The sequence below is a fragment of the Lepus europaeus genome, chromosome 7 (assembly GCF_033115175.1).
Source record: "Lepus europaeus isolate LE1 chromosome 7, mLepTim1.pri, whole genome shotgun sequence".
Taxonomy (NCBI): domain Eukaryota; kingdom Metazoa; phylum Chordata; class Mammalia; order Lagomorpha; family Leporidae; genus Lepus; species Lepus europaeus.
In genome coordinates this window covers 60,085,370-60,106,241 of record NC_084833.1, presented here as the reverse complement: position 1 = coordinate 60,106,241, position 20,872 = coordinate 60,085,370, and the positions used below count along the sequence as shown (strand labels likewise).

Here is a 20,872-nt window from a genome sequence, read left to right as displayed (position 1 = left end):
GCGGCTTAACCTACTATACCACAGCATCCTCCCCAAAGAATGATATTTCTTATATAAATTGAGATGACAATGCTTTTCTAAAAAAGGATTTTTAAATTTAAATTTTGAATGCTTTTCAATGCGAATTCCTCAATGATTATGATGTTTGTGTTTCATGGCATAATTTTTGTACTGCATTTCTGCCTTTATATATGTTTTATACTGATCAGTATTTCAGAGAAAGTACATAAGGCACAGATAAATGATTTCAAAATTTCAAAATATATTGAAAAGCAAATGCAAGGGGTCTTCAAACAGTTCATGAAAAATATATGCTAAGAAAAAAAGTATTCAAAGATTTCCAAAAATGTTTACACAAAAATAAACATATCTTTTGCCTCAATTTTTCCACAAATTTTTGACATTGCCTTCTATTAGAAAGTGGGTTTTCTTAAATAATTTTTTAAATAAAATTTTTAAAGAAAAATTGTCTTAGCACTTTGAGGATATGATATATTGTATGAAACTTTGAATCAAGTACTTTTTCTGAATCTTTTCTACAGGTATAATTAGAACCATAGTGAAATCTCTATATTTAACTGGACTTGCCCAAAACAGAACAATAAATAATTTTAAATTTCAACATAAGAGTGCTTTTTCTTCCTTTTTCAAGAGAAGCCATAAAGGTTTTGATTGTTTGACAATTTAATGAATACATCAATACATTATAAGCATCTGAAATGAACAGGTTTTTAAAGATATATATTTAAAAAGACACACAGCTTTAACCACACACACAATTGTTACTTATGTTGTTGTCATTTAGAACCTACAAGTACCAAAAATGCAATGTATTAGAGGGAAATCATCATTTTGAGATTTGGTGATTATTTACAGCCTTTATCTCTTCTGTTCAGGAATAGCTGTTTTTTTTTTTTTTCTTCATTCTATTTCTTGAACTCTTTTGCCTAATGTAGGGTTAATCTGATGATCATTAAGTAAACTGAAAGTAGATCTTATAAAAATTAAGAGGAGGATAGAGAGGGAGGGGGAAGAGGGCTGGAGCATGAGCGGGAGGAAGTGAAGGATCGCTATGTTCCTAAATGTGTCCATAAGAAAACATGAAACTTGTATAACTTACACAAAATTTTAAAAAATTCTAGAGGAGTTGGTAATAATCAAGAAGATTGTTTAGAGCATAACATTTTCAAGACATTGTCACGGATTTGTTTGGTCTTAACTCCATAGACAATAGGGTTGAGAAAAGGTGGAACTAACAGGTAAAGGCTTGACAAGAGAATATGAACATACTTTGGTATATGAGAACCAAACCTGTGTGTGAAGAAGGAGAAGAAAGCAAAAAGGTAGAATTGCAGGAAGACACAAATGTGGGCAATGCACGTATTGAAGGCCTTGAATCTTGCCTCCTTCTCAGGCAGTTGAAAGACAGTGATAAAGATTTGAAGGTAAGACAAAGTAATAAAGATTATGTCAAACCCTAGGATGGTAAAGGCAACAAACAACCCATATATCTTGTTGACACGAACATCTTCAGCTGCCAGCTTCACAATGGCCATGTGCTCACAGTAAGAGTGGGCAACAATTGTAGTTCGATAGAGCCTAAGGCGGCATTTGATGAGAAGCAGGGATGGTGCTATAAGAATAATGGGTCTGAGTGTCACAGCAACACCAATGTAAGTCAAGAGTTGTCGAGAGAAGAAAGTGGCGTGTCTCAAGGGGTTACAGATGGCCACGTAGCGATCCAGGGCCATTGCCAGCAACACGCCTGATTCAGTTGCCTGGAATGAATGAATAAGCCCCATTTGCAACAGGCAGGCATCAAAAGAAATCTCTGGCATATTAAACCAGAAGATTCCTAACATTTTGGGAAGAATACAAGTGCTAAGTGCAATGTCTGTGGCTGCCAACATGGCCAGGAACATGTACATGGGCATGTGGAGGCTGTTTTCATTTTTGACTATAACTATGATTAAGGAGTTCCCAACCACAGCAATGATGTACATGGCACAGAATGGAATCCCAATCCAACACTGAACTGACTCCAGGCCGGGAATCCCAATGAGTGTAAATACAGATGGCATGAAGACTGAGCCATTCAATGGGAGCATGGTGGTTTGGTCAGTAGAGTCTGCTTTATCTTCTATTCCTTGTCAAGACCTGATGACCTAAAAATAAGAAAAAAATATTTGTTTTAACATAACTTACTTTAGTTAGAGTAAGAAAGAATCACTTTCTCTCTTCCATCTTAGCTCCTAATTTTCCACCTTCTTTTAAAAGTCATTAACAGGCAAAATTTTGAATTCTATGTTTCTCCATGTTTTAATAACTTTTTATGAGCAAACAATTTGGACTGAATGATTTCTTTCTCTCCAGGAATGCTGGGCCATAGAGACTCCATTTACATTTTGCTTGCTACTCATCTTTTTTATTTATTTCTTTGAGAGGTAGAGTTACAGACAGAGAGAGGGAGAAATGTAAAGAAATGTCTTCCATCTGCCTGTTCACTCCCCAAATGGCTGCAACGGTCAGCTGATCCAAAGCCAGGAGCTTCTTCTGGGTCTCCCACATGGATGCAGGGACCCAAGCATTTGGGCCATGTTCTTCTTTTCCCAGGCAGTAGCAGGGAGCTTGATTGGATGTAGTGGAGCCTGTAGGCAAACTGCCACCATATGGTATGATGGTGCCAGAAGCTGACACTTAGTCTACTACGCCACAGCACAGGCTCCATTGTTACTCATCTTCTTAGTTTTCCGGTGACCTACTAATTGGATTTGAGGGGAAAGATAATGTAAAGATATTTCAGGAACTAGACCACCTATAACACACAAAAAAAATCCTAAGGTGATAGTAGAATATTCAGTTTGGTTTAAATCAGAAGACAAGTTTGACTGGATTAAGTATCATATTCGGGGTTGCTAGGTTGATTTCTCAGGTTAGTCTCTTCCTAGTGTAATTCTTCCGCAACAAACTCTCTCATAATGCTTTCAATAATTGTTCAAAAGTTCTGTTTTCTCAATTACAGTCCATATATTTCACAACTTTCTCCAATTATTCTTAAGTGTTTTCCCCTCAACTATTTTTCTAAACATGTTCTCTGCTTCTACGCTCTGCTATGTGCACATCACTGTTCTTTATTATCAAGTGCCAATATATTCTCAATTTTTCTTTCAGCCCTCAAAATACCTACTTCACCTTCCTAAGTTTGAATAATCATTTTGACCTATATGTTTGAAACAACATAGACTATTCCATAAAAATTTTTTATTGACTTATAGTCGTGTACATCTTCTATCTACTCAAACCACAATGCCTTCTATAGAGGTGACAGTGTTCTTCTGCACAAAGCTTTTCGTAGGACTCTCTCCATCATATCATCTGTCAGTACAGCACATGGCATTGTGGGTTTCCTTATGCTTCCAAAGGACTTGTTTCAGTGTAAAGACCATTTGACTTGTTATCTACCAACTTTCAAGGGGCTTTCTGACTGATTTTTTATTTTTATTTTTTTGACAGGCAGAGTGGACAGTGAGAGAGACAGAGAGAAAGGTCTCCCTTTGTTGTTGGTTCACCTTCCAATGGCCGCCGCAGCCAGCGTGCTGCAGCAGGTGCACCGCGCTGATCTGAAGCCAGGAGCCAGGTGCTTCTCCTGGTCTCCCATGGGGTGCAGGGCCCAAGGACTTGGGCCATCCTCCACTGCACTGCCGGGCCACAGCAGAGAGCTGGCCTGGAAGAGGGGCAACCGGGACAGAATCCGGCCCCACAAGGCGGAGGATTAGCCTATTGAGCCGCAGCACCAGCCTTCTGCCTGATTATTTGAAACCAGTATGCATCTCTCCTTTAAAAATGTATGTATCCCAGAATATGTCAAATATTGAATAATTTACAAATCACATTACTTTCTTTTAATAACTGCAAACATCATAGTATGCAACCATTTAAGGAAAGTATAAATAGACAAGCACAGTGATGATGCCACAAAACAACATACTGGAAACAGGAAAATCTGCCAAGACTTCCCATTCTTCTGTAATGCCCAAATGTTTTCACCTTGACAGATTGTCTCTGAGATATGAAAGGGCATTGACAACCCATCTCAAACCAATTGCAGGAGCTTTTACTGCTTCATTTTCTTAAAATATAATCATAATCTGAACCAAGCTTCCCTTTCTGAGTCTGCTTATTCTAGAACACTTCTTTTTAGCAAATATGCAATATGATAACTAAGATGCTACCCACTTTATAAGTTAATACTACACACAAATTAAAAGTGCATTTCCAACAGATTTATTCATATACATTTTGAGTATCTAATATATTATGGTGTTGTTTCAAGCAATTAAGGAACAATGATACGTTTATGTTTTATCTATTTATGAAGCATGTATGTGGTGAGTTCCTGGAATTCAAACAGTAGAATTTACCATTTATTAAATATACGTTATACATTATTTACCATCAGAATATATTTGAACATTTTAGGTTGCCCTTTCAAATTCCAATCTGCAACAATCTTGGTGAGTGGCTTGAAGGATCTGAAAGCCACAGGCTAGAAAGATCTTCATGGAAACCTTTCTGTGATACTATCTAGATTAGATATCAGGAAGTGACGTTACACAACTGAGGAATATTAAGGATTCAATATCTGTGGGACTTATTGACTGAACCTTGGAGAAACTGAGATAAATGAGGATTAATAACATTCTTTAACTGAGAAATACAACACTGGATGATACAAAGTAACAACGTATGTGCATCATACATTGTAACAGTGAAGAAAGCTTTCATTCATCATTGTCATCTCTGGATGAAGCTGAACCATCTGTAAATTTGTGTCTCTGTTAATATAACCTAAACTGTTAGGGTTTCCTAGACTCTAGTTCTAACTCAAAATAATTCTCAGGTTATAAAAGTTTAAAGGAATTAACTACCAGAGTTAACACATGCTCCTGAAAATACCAAACATCCTTTTTCTCTACACTGCCCCTGAAGTTCATCATTTGATCAATTGTTCAGTCTTCAAGTAACAGGAACCTCTTTTTATTTCTGAAGTAATCTGCCATATTGCAGGATAGCACCAAACATCATTATGCTGATGCTTAAATTGCCTCCCTCTTAATGCCTCGTAGTGGTGCTAACTTACATTCTAATAATAGGATTTTACAGAATCTGAAGAAATCAAGGAAGATCTGCCATTGATTATCTTTCTTCTCCCTGGAGCCAGTTGCAAAACTCAGTACTTCGATTTACTCCTTGGTAAAATATAGCGAATGTATAGAAACACAATACAGGATGACTGTGAAAATTAAATGAAATTATCCATTTCAAGTACTGAGATGGAATAATAAAATGCACTATTTTCTCACTAAATATTAGGTATTAATCCACAGAAATTTATCCACTTCTTTGCATTTGGTAAATACAGTGAGCATTTCCCTGTATACTTTCCTGAAGTTCTAGCCAAAGGAAAGCATTCTGTTATTTGTTATCTCAACTATCATTCTCTTGAAGTCTTACTTTTCAGATTAACTTTAAAATTTTGAACCAGTTCGTTTTTATGTAATTTGGAAATACTCTGGAATGCATACATTATGATGAGACAAAATCTTTACAAAATGTGAACACTCAGTTACTTTAAGCATCTGTTATTTTGTGAAAATCATGCTGGTATCATATTGGGCACAAGCATACATGTTCTCTAGAAACTTAAATTTCTCCCCTACTGTGTATATTCTGAAACCCAAAGACTTACCAAGAACTATCCATGGACATCTGAGCAGAAGCCACAGAGTGGGAATCTTCTTGATGTTTTAGGCAGGGACCGATGAGTGTTTTGTACTATGTAGCGTCCTTGGGGAATTGAATTTCTCTATTCAATATGGGACAATGATGTCTTTCTATTAAACATAAAAAGAAAGCAGGAGATGTTTCAGATATTGGAAGGTTCATTGCCTAAAAGGGATTCTAGCATTGAATCTGTTCAAACTATAATTAACATGAAAAAATATGTTGATGTTACATTAACATGAAAAAATAAAGTATCAGAAAGAAAAAAATCAAATTTAGCTTATTTTTTTGGAATTGTAACAAGAAATCTCTCCTTAAAAATGTATAAGAGAAGTGAATATGCTAAGATGGCACAAAACAAACCAATGGTACTTAATAACAAAAATGATAAGCCATAAGAGAAATAAAAATATCTTGAGATATTCAGAGTCATCCATACAGATATGCTGATAGACAAATGCAATGAATATTTTCAAAATATAAATTCATTATAACAAATAATAAATTTATTTTGTCCAGTACAGTGGATGGCGATTTATAAAGTGTACCTTAGAGCCACAATCACTGAGTCTCTTGCACATGATCTTAGGTGAAAAAGATCATTCCTAGATTTATATCATATCTCACCAAGATGTATCCATCATGTTTAGCAATATGACATCATTATCTCTAATTTCATTGCCAATCACAATGTTTTTAAGCTAAGAACCAATATTCATATGCTACATTATCTAACAAATTAAGTGGTTTGTGTCTCAGGAAAGGGATTTAAAAAGTAAACTTCACAGAAATAAAAGTTGAATGATGGTTACCAGATGCCGGATTTGTTGGGCTTTTGGAAAATGCTGGCCCAATAACATGAAATTTTAATATAGGAGTAATTAGTTCAACTGCTCTATGAAGCATCATGGTGACAAAGCTAATAACCATTCTCTTAGAGCTAAGAGATTAGATTTTAGGTGTTCTCACCAAAAAAATCTAAGTATGTGAGGTAATAATGCATTGTCAATAATGTGACTTAGCTGTTCCAGTGTATAAAAGATACAAATATGATACTGTACACCATAATGACATGTACAACTTCTATTTGTCTATGAAAAGAACCAGGTTCAGTGTATGCATAAATGGAATATTAGCTAGAAACAGTCTATTTTAAAGTTCGACAATATTACTAAAACTTTCTTCTACAATCATATTTTGTTCTTGTGCAGAAGTCAAAAAAGGACTGCCCAGTGCATTTAATTTTTATGTCTCTTTAAGCTTCAGCTCCCCAGCCTTCACAGCTCCCCAGCTTTTCCTTTTATTTTTAGATAGTGAAATTATTGAATAATTTAGATAATTTTTATAAAGGGTCCATAATTTGTTTAGGATGAAGACTATGTAATTTGTTTTGTGTTGAATTGCAGAAGAATATGCTTTTCTTCTGATGACCAAATTTGATGCTCATATATTCTAATAATAATGTCACAATTTTCAATCATTTAATTACTGATTTTCACCCCAGTATACTCATTGCAATTACTATTATTCCATTTCTAATTGATATTTAGCAACAATGACCTGTAAGTCCATGATTTTCATTTTTTAAATTTTAAATACAACTTTTAATTTTTATAGCTTGCTGATTTATTTTGATAATGTTTGTAATTTTCAGAGTAGAAGCCCTGCAAGTATTTTATGTTATTGTAAATATAAATCTCCAACATGTTTTAGAATTTTACACTTAATGGAACTTATTATTTCCCAAGTATTTGTATACTGTACACATATTCATAAGAAAATTTCATCTGATGTCATATCTTCTAGTCTTGATGAATTCACTCATTAATTCATAGTATTAAATTTATTCCATAGCCTTTAGAATTTATTGTATTATAAAGCTCTGTCTAGGACAAATAAAGATTGTGCATTTGGGATTGTATATCTTAGTTTTAAGCCATGAATATGGGAGACAACAGTTACTAATATCTGTCCCACTCTATTCTTTTGAGAATCATCATCAAGAGACAAAGAATCTTAGAAAATGGAGCAGAGCTATTTATCAGACCCACAACAGCCACACTTAGTTTTACTACTTTGATTAATATCTATTCTGAACAATTTTAGAAATTATAAAAATATAGCCTGTATTTCAGTATCATTTAAATGTGCAAGTACAGAGTCTGGTGTATTGGCATAGCAAGTAAATCTGTTGCCTGCAACACTGGCATACCATATGAGTGACTGTTCAAGTCTCAGCTGCTCCACTTTGGATGCAGGTCCCTGCTAATGGTCTGGAATAATCAGAGGAAGATGGCCAAAGTACTTGAGCCCCTGCAATCCAAGTGGAACACTTAGATGAAGCTGCTGGCTCTTGGCTTCAGCAAGGTCAGACCCTGAAAGTTACAGCCATCAGGGCAGTAAACCAGTGGATGGAAGATCTCTTTCTCTCTCTCTCTCTCTCCCTCCCTCCCTCCCTCCCTCCCTCTTCCTCATCCTCCCTCTCTCCCTCTCTCTCTCTCACCCTATAGCCCTTCTCTTTCTCTGCCTCTGAATGTGTGTGTGTCTTTCTCTCCACCTTCTGTAACTCTAACAGTCAAATACATAAATAAGGGGCTGGCGCTGTGGCACAGCGGGTTAAAGCCCTGGCCTGAAGTGCCGGCATTCCATATGGACGCCAGTTATAGTCCTGTCTTCTCCACTTCCAATCCAACTCTCTGCTGTGGCCTGGGAAAGCAGTGGAGGATGGCCCAAGTTCTTGAGCCCTTGCACCCACATGGGAACCCTGGAAGAAGCTCCTGGCTACTGGCTTCAGATCAGCACAGCTCTGGCTGTTGCGGCCATCTGGAGAGTGAACCAGCCGATGGAAGATCTCTCTCTCTGTGTCTCTACCTCTCTCTGTAACTCTGCCTTTCAAATACACAAAAATGAATCATAAAAAATACATAAATAAATAAATATTCAGAAGATTAAATTAATATAAATATAATATTTGATGTGAAAGACAAGCAGACTTACTCTTAAAATTCCAAAAGTTCTCAAAAATTCTATGTCTGTTGATGTACCCATGAAGGGAAGGTGTATCAATGTATGCCTAAATGTCCCACACTGGAGTAGAACTGCTCAAGGAAAATTGACCCTGAAGGCCTGATGCGAAGTGACAGCTTCCTTCAAAGAAATAAATGCAGAAACCCCTCAGAACTTGCATAGCATCCTTCCAAAAGTGAACAATTAGATGAAAGCCTGGGAAAAATGAAAAAGGTCAATGCCTTATTGCTCTTTCGTATGAAGTTCAACATTAACATTAAGAAGAAAACGTTTTGCCCCTACTGAGAAGCTTATAGCAATGCCTTTAGAAAAAAGCCCCTAAAGATTTCTTTATTTTTATTTTTGACAGGCAGAGTGGACAGTGAGAGAGAGAGAGACAAAGGTCTTCCTTTACAGTTGGTTCACCCTCTAATGGCCGCTGCGGCAGGCGTGCTGGGACCAGCGCACCGCGTTGATCCGAAGCCAGGAGCCAGGTGCTTCCTCCTGGTCTCCCATGGGGTGCAGGGCCCAAGCACTTGGGCCATCCTCCACTGCACTCCTGGGCCACAGCAGAGAGCTGGCCTGGAAGAGGGGCAACCGGGACAGAATCCGGTGCCCTGACTGGGACTGGAACCCAGGTGCAGGCTCCACAAGGCGGAGGATTAGCCTATTGAGCCATGGCGCTGGCCCCCTAAAGATTTCTTGGATAAGACCCTGGAGCACAGGCAATTAAAGCAAAAAATAGGCCAATGGGATTATATCAAGCTAAGAAACTGCCTCACAGCAAAGGAAACACTCAGCAAAGTAAAGGAACAACCAACAGAATGAGAGAAATGTTTGCAAACCATTTATCTAGTACAGGATTAAAATCCATGATATATAAGGAGCTCAAGAAACTCAACAACAGAAAACCAAACAATCCAGTATAAAAATAGGCTAAGGGAAAAAACATGGGCATTTTCCAAAGCATGAAGTACAAAAGGCCAACTGACACATGACAAATACTCAGGATCAGTAGCCACCAGGAAATGCAAATAAAAATTACAATCAGTGTCCACTTCATCCCAGTTAGATTAACTATCATCCAAAAATGAAAAAATAACAAATGCCAGAGAGGATTTGAGGAATAAAGTACTTTAATATACCGTTGGTGGGAGTGCAAACAGCTACAACCATTATAGATGACAGTATGGAGATTCCTATCTAAGCAGGACAATGTGATGAAAGTTAAGTTAAATCTGGCAACAGTGAAGGCAACCAACAAATCATAGATTTGGTTCACACAGACTTTCCTGTAGCTAGTATCACAATACCCATATGCTCACAGTAGGAATGGGAGATGGCTGTTTTGTAATAAAACTGAAATTGGCACTTTATCAGAACTAAGCATGGGGGGAGTGACAAGATTGGCAGCCCTGAATGTCACCAAAGCTCCTACTTCAGTGACCAGCTTGTGGGTAAAGATGATGCTAATAATTTGTGGATAGAAGAAGGCCACATACTGGTCCAGGGCTGTGATGAGTGGAATGCTGGATTCTATACATTTAATGAATGAACCACACTTGAAGCTAACAAAAATTAAAATAGTTTTGTAGCAAATGAAACCAGAAGATTCCAAGCATCTTGGGCATAATGCTGCTAGCAAGAGAAATATATGTGGCTCTGAGCATGCCTAAGAAAATTATGTGGGCTCATGGAGGCTATGCTCCAGTTTGATGACAATCAGAACAATAGATTTCCAGTCATAGCAATGAGATGAAACATGGAACAGAATGGAATCCCAATCCAGCCCTGCACAGCCTCCAGACCTGGGATGACAATTAGTGTCAGCATTGAAGGCATGAAGACTGGGCTGTTGGAGAGGGGCATGGTGCCTGTGGGCCTCCTGATGCAAAGCTTCTTGGTCAGTGTTCCCGTTCCTCTTGTGCTTCCTATTTTTATCCAAAGTCTGATTTTGAGAAAACTCTAAAATCATATGATTCATCTCAATCTTACAATTGTGAGGAAAACATCAATGCAAACAGACAGTGTTTTCAGGGAGTGCATCCACAAGGAAGGCAGGCTGACTGCATTAAAACAAGAAAACTCAACTGAGTAAGTGAGCAAATTTATCATCTGTTTGTGAATTCCTCTCCAGACACATGGAGAAAAAAATTAGACACTTGTATTGTGGTTGGAAGCTTCATTTCCATCAGTGTGATAAATCTTTCATATTTACAGTACAACTACTCCAGTAAAACTCTCTTCTTCCCATGTTAAGCCAGGAACTGTCCATTTTGGCCTATAAAATCTGAGTCAAGTATATTAATGTAAAAATATCCCATGAAAGAGAATAGAGATAGAAATAACTAAAATTCAAGAGCATAATATTTATCTATCTATCTATATGTAACTTTGTCATCTGGAAATGTATTCAAATCCATGTACATTTGAAGATTGTGTACTCAAGTCCTGGGCTTCTTTTAAAATTTCTAACAGCATTATATCTTTTGACTAGATAGCTAAAGGTTGAAATTCTGTTGTACACTACAGGTACTCAAAGAAAAGGAGTCTGTAGGAGACAACAGAATAGGGAGCAGCAGGTATACAGTGAGAGTACTCAGTCTTGATGAACTGTACATATATGCAGCCAGAACAGAAGTTTTAACCTGTTCCTATGTGTTTCCATTTATATAAATATTCCTATTGATTTAGCTCCTTTGTGCTTTTACTAGATATTTTCTGCCTATATTTTCTTTTATGATGCTGATTATCTTTCTTTATTACTATGTGTAGCACATCCTTAAATATAATTTATAAGGCTGTTGGTGGTGACAAATTCTCTCAATATTTGTTCTGGAAGGTCTTTCACCTTCATTTATACATTAAAACTTCTTTGAGTACAGTGTTCATGGTTGACAGGTTTTCCTTTTAGGAATTGTACTATATGTCTCCATATTCCCCTAACCCATAGAGATTCAGTTGTGAAATCTGCCCTCAATTTTATTGGAGATTATTTAAAGGAAATCTGACATTCTCTCTATTAAATTTTAGGATTGCTCCTTTATGTCTAAGTTTTGAAAATTTGTCTGTAATCTATGCTGTTGAAGATCTATTCTGATTACATACAACTGAGGTTCTTTGTACTTCCTGTACTTTAATACTTTGAACATATCTTTCTCCAAAATTAGGGTAATATTCTGCTATTGTTTTATTTCAAAACTTTTCTAAACCATTCTCTTTTTCCATTCCTTGTGAAAATCCATATATATATGTATATATGCTACTATATTTTATGTATATATACTACTATATATACATATAAATAGATATGATTGTTCGATGGTATCTCATGGATCTCAAACACTGTTTTTGGTTTTCCTAATATTTTCTTTTATTTTGTGATTTTTACAAAGATTGTCTTCTAACTCAGCCATTGTTTCTTCTATCTCACAGAATCTGTTGTTAAGGCTTTCCTCAGTATTTTTATTTGATATATTGAAATCTTCATTTCTAAAATTTTAGTTTGAGTTTTCTTTATTCTCTCAATATCTCTGGATTTTCTCATACTTGTCATATAATAATTAATAATCATTTAATAGTTCTCTGTGTTTTGAGTAATCTCATCTTCACAGTCTAGTATTGATATAGTATTGTGTTCTTTTTGTGGAGTCTCATCGTCTTTTTTGTTTATGTTTCTTGTATTTCTATGCTGCTTCTTATGTATCTGGATAACACTTGTCACTATTTCTTCTGAATTTTTTTTGTGGAAGTGTACCTCCATGGCTTAGTGGAGTGCCTGTATCTTCAGCATATACCCAAAGGTGTGTGCTGGCTGGGGCCAGAATGACACTCAATTTGGGTGCAGTACATATCCTCTATCATCAGCAGGTGTCAAGGATGATTGCACTGGCTGGTATGTTTTCAGCCTCAGTTCTTCTCTTGGATAAGGTAAACCAGCTGACTAGGGTGAACACACTTTGCCTGTGCATCCAATCTGCTCAGCCACACAAACTTCACAAAGGAACTATGCTCTCTGTAGCTCTACACAATGTCCCTCTCCAGCAGGGACTTCTGAGTTTCTGGAAATAGAACAGGTGATTTCCCAAAGATCCAGCCAAATCCCACAACTTTATCAGTTTGCAGGTTTACACATAACTTCATAGTTACAGGATTCCCACAGGGCTGCCACATTCACAGGGTGCAGGGTATCCATTCACTGCTTTGCAAGTTTCTGCTTCTGTGGAGGGACTGCTCCATATCCAGAGCAAGCCACCCACCTGACAGCACTCATCTGCTGCTCCACCTTGGCAAGCAGAGTCTTGTACTTTGGTGTGGGAAGGTGTGGGAAGCAACGTGCCCTCCCTTCATAGATCCACGTGGACACCTGCACCTGCCCACTCCACAGGCTGGACTCAACATCCGTGGAGACTATGGACTTCTCCCACTAACGAGATCCAGGAGTGGCAGGCAGGCCACAGCAGCCTCCACTTGTCTTGTTCTAGGAAGATGGACTTGCTCTCACTACCCTCTGGTGGAGGGAGGGGAGAGAAACAACATGCCCTCTTTAAGTAGGTGCCCTGCCCTCCACTAGTTCTCCAGGCCAGACACAGTAAGAACCTCAGAGTTCTCCTTCAGACAAGGTCACCAGTGGTGTGTAGGCAGCTGCAGGCTTCCCCCACCTCACTCTGGGATGAAGGCATCCTCACCAGATACCAGACAAAGCAGTTGCAGGTAGCATTCTGCCAGCTGCTGTGTGTTTGCACAGACTTTGCTGCTCCATGGCATCTCCCTGCTGTTCTGTAAGATTTATACTGAAAACTTTTCTCCAACAGTTCTCCAATAAAAATCACTAACATGTGTAGGTATCGAAAGGAGGCTTCTTATATACATTGAGATGACCACGTGTTCCTAAAAAAATAATATTTGTCAATACGTATTTTTCATTTTAAAATATTTTAAATGCGAGTCCTTGGTGATTATGATGTTTGAATTTCATAATATAATTTGTGTACTGCCTTACTGACTTACTGACTTTACATTACTTTATATTGATCAGTATTTCAGAGAAAGTACATAAGGCACAAATAAATGATTCCAAATTTGTCAAAATATATTCAAAAATAAATCAAGGAGTCTTCAAAAGGTTAATGGAAAATGTATGCTAAGAAAAATTATTCATAGATAAAAATGTTTGCATGAAAATAAGCTCTCCTTTTGACTCATTTTTCCTGTAAATTTTTTATGTCACCTCTTATTAGAAAGTGAGACATAGAATTTCAAGTAGAAATTGTCTTAGCAGTTTGAGAATATGGATTTATTGCATGCATCATTGAATCAAGTACTTTTTTTGAGATTTTATTTTCTACAGGTTAAGTAGTACTAGGATATGTTGGCGGCCACTCAACAAACTAAGCGAAGACACAGTACTCGGTCCATGCATCAGCGTTTAATGCCTTGAAGCCTTCAAGCCAAGGTTGGGAGCTTGGCGACAAGGGACCAGAGGCTGCCTTCCTGAGAGGCTCTTCAACCACCAGCCCCGAGCACAGCAAGAAACGAGTATATATACCCACAGCCCCACAAGCTCAAAGTTGGTTACACAGAGTCAGTATAGCATAACAAACAAAAGGTTACATAAAATTCAAAAAACTGATAACATCAACAACATCCTGTTATGCAGTTAGAGGTCTAGAACACCTGCATATCTCAGGCAAGTCTTGGCGTAAACAGGTCGCCTTAACCCGAGGTTAGGGCTAGGTATGGAAAATTCCATATGACAGTGCTATATGTGGGTGTAGCTCCCCACAGGGTAAAGGCTTTAGATTTGAAATGGACATGCCCAAACTGAACAATAAATAATTTGAATCTCAACATAAGAGTGATTTTTTTTTCATTTTCATAAGAAGACAATTAAGATATTATTTGCATGAAGGTCTACTGAATACTTGTATATATTATGAGCACCTAAAATACAATTTTTAAAGCTATATATATTTTTTGAAGACACAACTTTTGAACACACACACACTTGTTAGATAGTTATTTAGAACCTACTTAAAATTTCTAGAGGGGTCAGCAATGATCAAGAAGATTGTTTAGAGCAAAACATTTTCAAGACATTGTCACGGATTTGTTTGGTCTTAACTCCATAGACAATAGGGTTGAGAAAAGGTGGAACTAACAGGTAAAGGCTTGACAAGAGAATATGAACATATGGTGGTATATGAGAACCAAACCTGTGTGCAAAGAAGGAGAAGAAAGCAAGAAGGTAGAATTGCAGGAAGACACAAATGTGGGCAATGCACGTATTGAAGGCCTTGAATCTTGCCTCCTTCTCAGGCAGTTGAAAGACAGTGATAAAGATTTGAAGGTAAGACAAAGTAATAAAGATTATGTCAAACCCTAGGATGGTAAAGGCAACAAACAACCCATATATCTTGTTGACACGAACATCTTCAGCTGCCAGCTTCACAATGGCCATGTGCTCACAGTAAGAGTGGGCAACAATTGTAGTTCGATAGAGCCTAAGGCGGCATTTGATGAGAAGCAGGGATGGGATTGTAAGAATAATGGGCCTGAGTGTCACAGCAACACCAATGTAAGTCAAGAGTTGTCGAGAGAAGAAAGTGGCATGTCTCAAGGGGTTACAGATGGCCACGTAGCGATCCAGGGCCATTGCCAGCAACACGCCTGATTCAGTTGCCTGGAATGAATGAATAAGCCCCATTTGCAACAGGCAGGCATCAAAAGAAATCTCTGGCATATTAAACCAGAAGATTCCTAACATTTTGGGAAGAATACAAGTGCTAAGTGCAATGTCTGTGGCTGCCAACATGGCCAGGAACATGTACATGGGCATGTGGAGGCTGTTTTCATTTTTGACTATAACTATGATTAAGGAGTTCCCAACCACAGCAATGATGTACATGGCACAGAATGGAATCCCAATCCAACACTGAACTGACTCCAGGCCGGGAATCCCAATGAGTGTAAATACAGATGGCATGAAGACTGAGCCATTCAATGGGAGCATGGTGGTTTGGTCAGTAGAGTCTGCTTTATCTTCTATTCCTTGTCAAGACTTCACGACTTAAAAATCAGAAAAAAAAATTATTTATTTTAACATAAGTTACTCTAGTTAGAATGATTCATTATACCTCTTCTACCTTACCTCCTAATTTTCTATCTTTTCTCTCAAAGTATTAGCGTACCAATTTTCACATTCCATACATCTCCATATTTGAATAATTTTTACATGGACTACAAAATGGACCACATGATTTCTTTCTGACCAAGACTGCTGGGCCAAACAGACTCATTCTACCTTATGCTTACTTTCATCTTCTTAGCTTACTTGTTACCTATTAATCAAATTAGAGAGGGTAAGATCCTTTAATGTAAAGCTTTTTCAGGAACTAGACTCCACCTATGACACATACCCACACCAAAACTCCACGGTGATAGTAGAGCATTCAGTTTAGTTTAGATCAGAAAGCAAGTTTGACTGAATTAGTGACATATTTGCAACTCACTAACTTTTCTCAGGTTAGTCTCTTCATAATCTAATCTTCCTGAACATAACTCTCTCATAATGCTTTTAGTATAATTATTCAAAAGTTTTGTGTCCTCTCAAACACCAGCCATATATTTCACAACTTCTATGATTTGTTCATAGATTTCTTTCCCTCAACAATTTTTCTGACCATGTTCTCTGCTTCTATGCCCTCTTGTGTGCACATCAGTAGTTTTTATATCAAGTGTCAGTTTTTCTTTCAACCTATTTTTACCTCCCTAAGTTTGAAGAATCATTTTGACTCAGTTGTTTGATATAACAGACTACTCCATAAAAATTATTTTTATTGACTTACAGTCATGTACATCTTCTATCTACTCAGACCACAATGATTTCTATAGAGTTGATAGTGGGTCTGCACAAAATTTTTCATAGGACTTTCTCCACCTTGCCGTGTGTCACTGTAACACAAGGCACTGTGGGCTTTCTGATATCTATGCTTTCAAGGGACTAGTTTCAGCGTAAAGACCCTTTGCCTTGTCATCTACCAACATCAAAGGCATTTTCTGCCTGATTATTTGGAACTGTATGTATAATGTCATTAAAAATACATGTACCTGAGAATTTGTCAAATGTTGTATAATTTATAGATCACATTGTTTTCTTTTAGTAACGGCAAACAGCATGGTTGAAACCATTTAATGAGAGTGTAAAGTAGACAAACACAGTAAAGACATCCTAAAGCAACAAATTGGAAACAGAAAAATCCATCTGTCTTACCTTCTCATCCATCTGTAATGTGGGAATGTCTACAGCTCAACAGATTGTTTCTGAGATATGAAAAGCACTGACAGTCCATCCCAGACCAATTACAGGAGCTTTTACTGCTCCTCCTTCTTAAAATATAATCCTACTCTGAATCAGACTTCCCTTTCTGAGTCTTATTCTAGAACTCTTCATTTTAGCAAATACACAATATGCTAACCTATATGCTGCTCACCTTATAAGTTAATACTACACGCATATTAAAAGTGTATTTTCCAATAGGTTTATGCTTATGCATTTTTATGTCTCCAAAGACAAATTGATTCATTATTTATTTACGAAGCATGTATGTACTGAGTACCTGGAATTCAAAGAGTGGTATTTAACATTTATTAAATACATATTATATGTAATTTAATTTCTCTGAATATTTCAACTCTTTAGGGACTTTACTTTTTTGTCATAATATTGGCATTATTGCTCTTTTACAAATAAGAAGACAAAGAGTTATAACAGGCAATCTCCTAGGATCTTTATATCATAACATATTGGCATAGAAAGAACAAGATAACAAATTTACATCCTCTGAGATTTTACAATTATACTTCTGTAAGTTTAATATATGACATATATTGCAGTGTAACTAAATCAGATTGAGTTAAGATAAATCCAAAGATTTTAGTGTGTGTTCCTGTTGACATTCTCTTCCCATGTGACTTTCTCAAATCAAAAAGTATTTAGTAAATATAATACTAAGTAAGTTACTGTGTGCTACCTGCCTGACATATGACCACATTCCATATATCATGTCATCCATACATTGACTGACAATTTCTGTGATTTAGCTACAAAATGAATACTGTTGCCTTTCTTGGGAACATGATTTTTGGAAATCTAACATAGCAAAATGAGTAATGGTTTACAGGAAAGTCTTGAAACTTGAAACTCTGACAAAGTATACTTGTGAGTAATCAGAAAAAAGAAAGTAAAAATGAAGAAACAATGAGGTAAACAGTGTAGCTAATAAAAAAAAAAGTTTATCCAGCCTGAAAGACCTTAGGATTATGTTAAGAACATAATTACCTTTCCTCCTGGTCTTTCTCCATTTCTGTCTCCCATGAGCTAACTGATATTCTTCTAGGCAAATTTTCTCAATCTCAGCTCATTGTACAAGAGTGTGTCATCTTATTCTTGCCCTTTAACAATCCAATCTGCAACAACTTTTGTGAATGATAAAGGATCTGAAAGACAAGGGATAGAAAGATCTTGAGAGACATTTTTCTGCGACATTATCCAGATAAGATGTCAAGAAGTGATGCCACACAATTGAAGGACTAATAAGGAGGCAATATCTGTGGGACTCACTGACTGGGCCTTGGAGAAACTGAGGTAAATGAGGGTTAACACATTCTTCAATTGAGAAATACAACCAATACTGGATGACACAAGGCAGCAACCTATGTGCATGATACATTATGTTTATAACAGTGAAGAAAGCTTTCCTTCACCATTGTCATCTCTGGGTGAAGCTAAACCATCTGGAAATTTGGGTCACTGTGTGAATGCACCATAAACCATTAGGGTTTCCTAACTCCTATTCCAACTCCAGATAATTCTCAGGTTATGAAAGTTTAAAGCAATTAAGTGGTCTAAATCCAAACTCCCTACCAGAGTTAACCTATGCTCCTGAAAACACCAAACATCTTTTTTCTCTACACTGCCTCTGAAGTTCACCATTTGATCACTTCTTCAAGTCTTCAGTAACATAAAATATTTTTAAATAGTCTGCCATATTGCAGGACAGCACCAAAGATCATTATGTAGATATTCACTATGTTGATCCTCAAAATACCTCCCTCTTAATTCCTCATGGTGGCACTACCTTTACATCCTAATAATGAGAATTTTACAGAACCTTAAACAGTCAAGGAAGTTTAAATCACAGATCTGCCATTGATCATCTTTGTTCTCCCTGAGCTAGTAATAAAGTTCAGTCCTTTTATTTTCTCATTGGTAAGATATAGTTAATATATACAAACACAATACAGGATGACCATTAAACTTAATCAAATATAGAGACACAATTATAAAATGCACTATTTTCTCACTAAATAATGAATATTAATCTACAAAAATATACGCTATTGATTACATTAAGTACCCTTGGATATTTGATAATACAGTGAGCATTTCCCTGTGTCTTCTTCCATTTAAGTTTTTATACTTAAAAGGTTTGTTCATTTGTCATCTCAGCTATCATTCTCTAGAAGTCCTCATTTTCAGATTAGCTTTAAAATTTGCCGCCAGTATGTCTTTATCTAATCCAGAAAGAGTCTCAAAAGCATGCATTATGATGAGACAAAATCTTTCTGGAATTTGAATACTCAGTTATTTAAGAATCTGTTACTTTTTAAAAATCATGCGGGCATCATATTGCATCACAAGATATGTGATCTCTTAGAAACTTAAGTTTCCCTCACTGTGTATATTCTGAATCCCAAAGACTTAGCAAGTACTACCTACGGATGTATGTGCAGAAGCCACAGAGTGAGAATCTTCTTGATGTTTCAGGCAGGGACAGATAAGTGTTTTGTACTATGTAGTGTCCTTGTGGAATTAAATTTCTCTCATTCCTATGGGACTCCAAGGTCTTTCTATGACAAGTAAAAAGAAGGCAGCAAATGATTTAGATTTTGGAAGATTCATTACCTAAAAGGGATTCTGACACTGATTCTGTTCATCTTACGTTAACATGAAAAATATCTTGATACTACATGAACATGAAAAAAATAAAGTATCAGAAAAAAAATATTTTCTCAAGCTTTAGTTTATTAATTGGATTTGGAAGTAAGATATCTCTTCCTGTAATAATGTGTAAGAGAAGTCAATATGCTAACATGGCACAAAACAAACCAATGGCACTTAATAAAAAGAATGATAGGCCATAAAGAAAATTAAAAACATCTTGAGATATTCAGATTAATCCTTACAGACATGTTGACAGAGAAATGCAATGATATTTCTGACATATAATTACATTAAAACAAATACTAATTTTATCTTGTCCAATAAAGTAGATGACCATTTATGAAGTGCATCTTAGAGCTACAATCACCTGTCAGTCTTTGAGTCACTTCTAATCTAACAAAGGATTAATGTCCATGATATAGAAGGAACTCAAGAAACTCAACAACAGGAAAGCAAACAGTCCAGTTAAAAAAATGGGTTAAGGATATGAACAAGCATCTTCCAAAGTATATGTGGTATATAAACATGATAGAATACTACTCAGCTGTAAAAAAGATGGAAATCTTGTGTTTTTCAACAATATTTGATTAAATAATTTGTGAAATAAGCCAGACCCCAAAAGACAAATGTTATATTTTTTTCTGACTTATAATAATATAAAGCATATAATATAATAATATAGTAATATACTATACGCAGTGCAAAAATGTATTATATTAAGTGAAATTGACAACTGAGATTTCATTAAAGACTATACACTCAAGACACAGTGGATTTTCTACTTACTACTTGTTGAAATCTTTATTTAGGGGAGGGTTAAGCTTGTGATTATAAAGTAAATTGAAAGAATGTCATTGTAAAAATTGTAAAAGAGGAAAGGAGGGAAGCGGAATGTAGGAATGAGGGAGGGATGCAGGACAGAATGGGAAGTATTATTAAGTTCTTACAACTATATTTATGAAATACATAATATATGTTGCCTTTACATTAATAAAATTTATTAAAAATGAAATAAATCTTTAAATCTTTAAAATAATTGGTTCAATATTTATTCACCTGAATTTAAGCTCAAGGAAA

The 20,872-nt window shown here is 36.4% G+C and overlaps 2 protein-coding genes and 1 pseudogene across 2 annotated transcripts; all 3 read right to left on the bottom strand.

Annotated features, from left to right (window-relative positions):
* Positions 1-1,157: 1,157 nt before the first annotated feature.
* LOC133764513 (olfactory receptor 52A5-like) lies at positions 1,158-2,108 on the bottom strand. Its single transcript, XM_062198188.1, has one exon. The coding sequence runs from the start codon at positions 2,106-2,108 to the stop codon at positions 1,158-1,160; it is 951 nt and encodes a 316-aa protein (XP_062054172.1).
* A 32-nt stretch (positions 2,109-2,140) lies between these two features.
* Positions 2,141-10,659, bottom strand: LOC133763801 (olfactory receptor 52A1-like; annotated as a pseudogene).
* Positions 10,660-14,851: 4,192 nt separating this feature from the next.
* Positions 14,852-15,802, bottom strand: LOC133764512 (olfactory receptor 52A5-like). The gene has a single exon (XM_062198187.1). It carries the CDS (start codon positions 15,800-15,802, stop codon positions 14,852-14,854), a length of 951 nt encoding a protein of 316 aa, XP_062054171.1.
* Between the last annotated feature and the right edge of the window lie 5,070 nt (positions 15,803-20,872).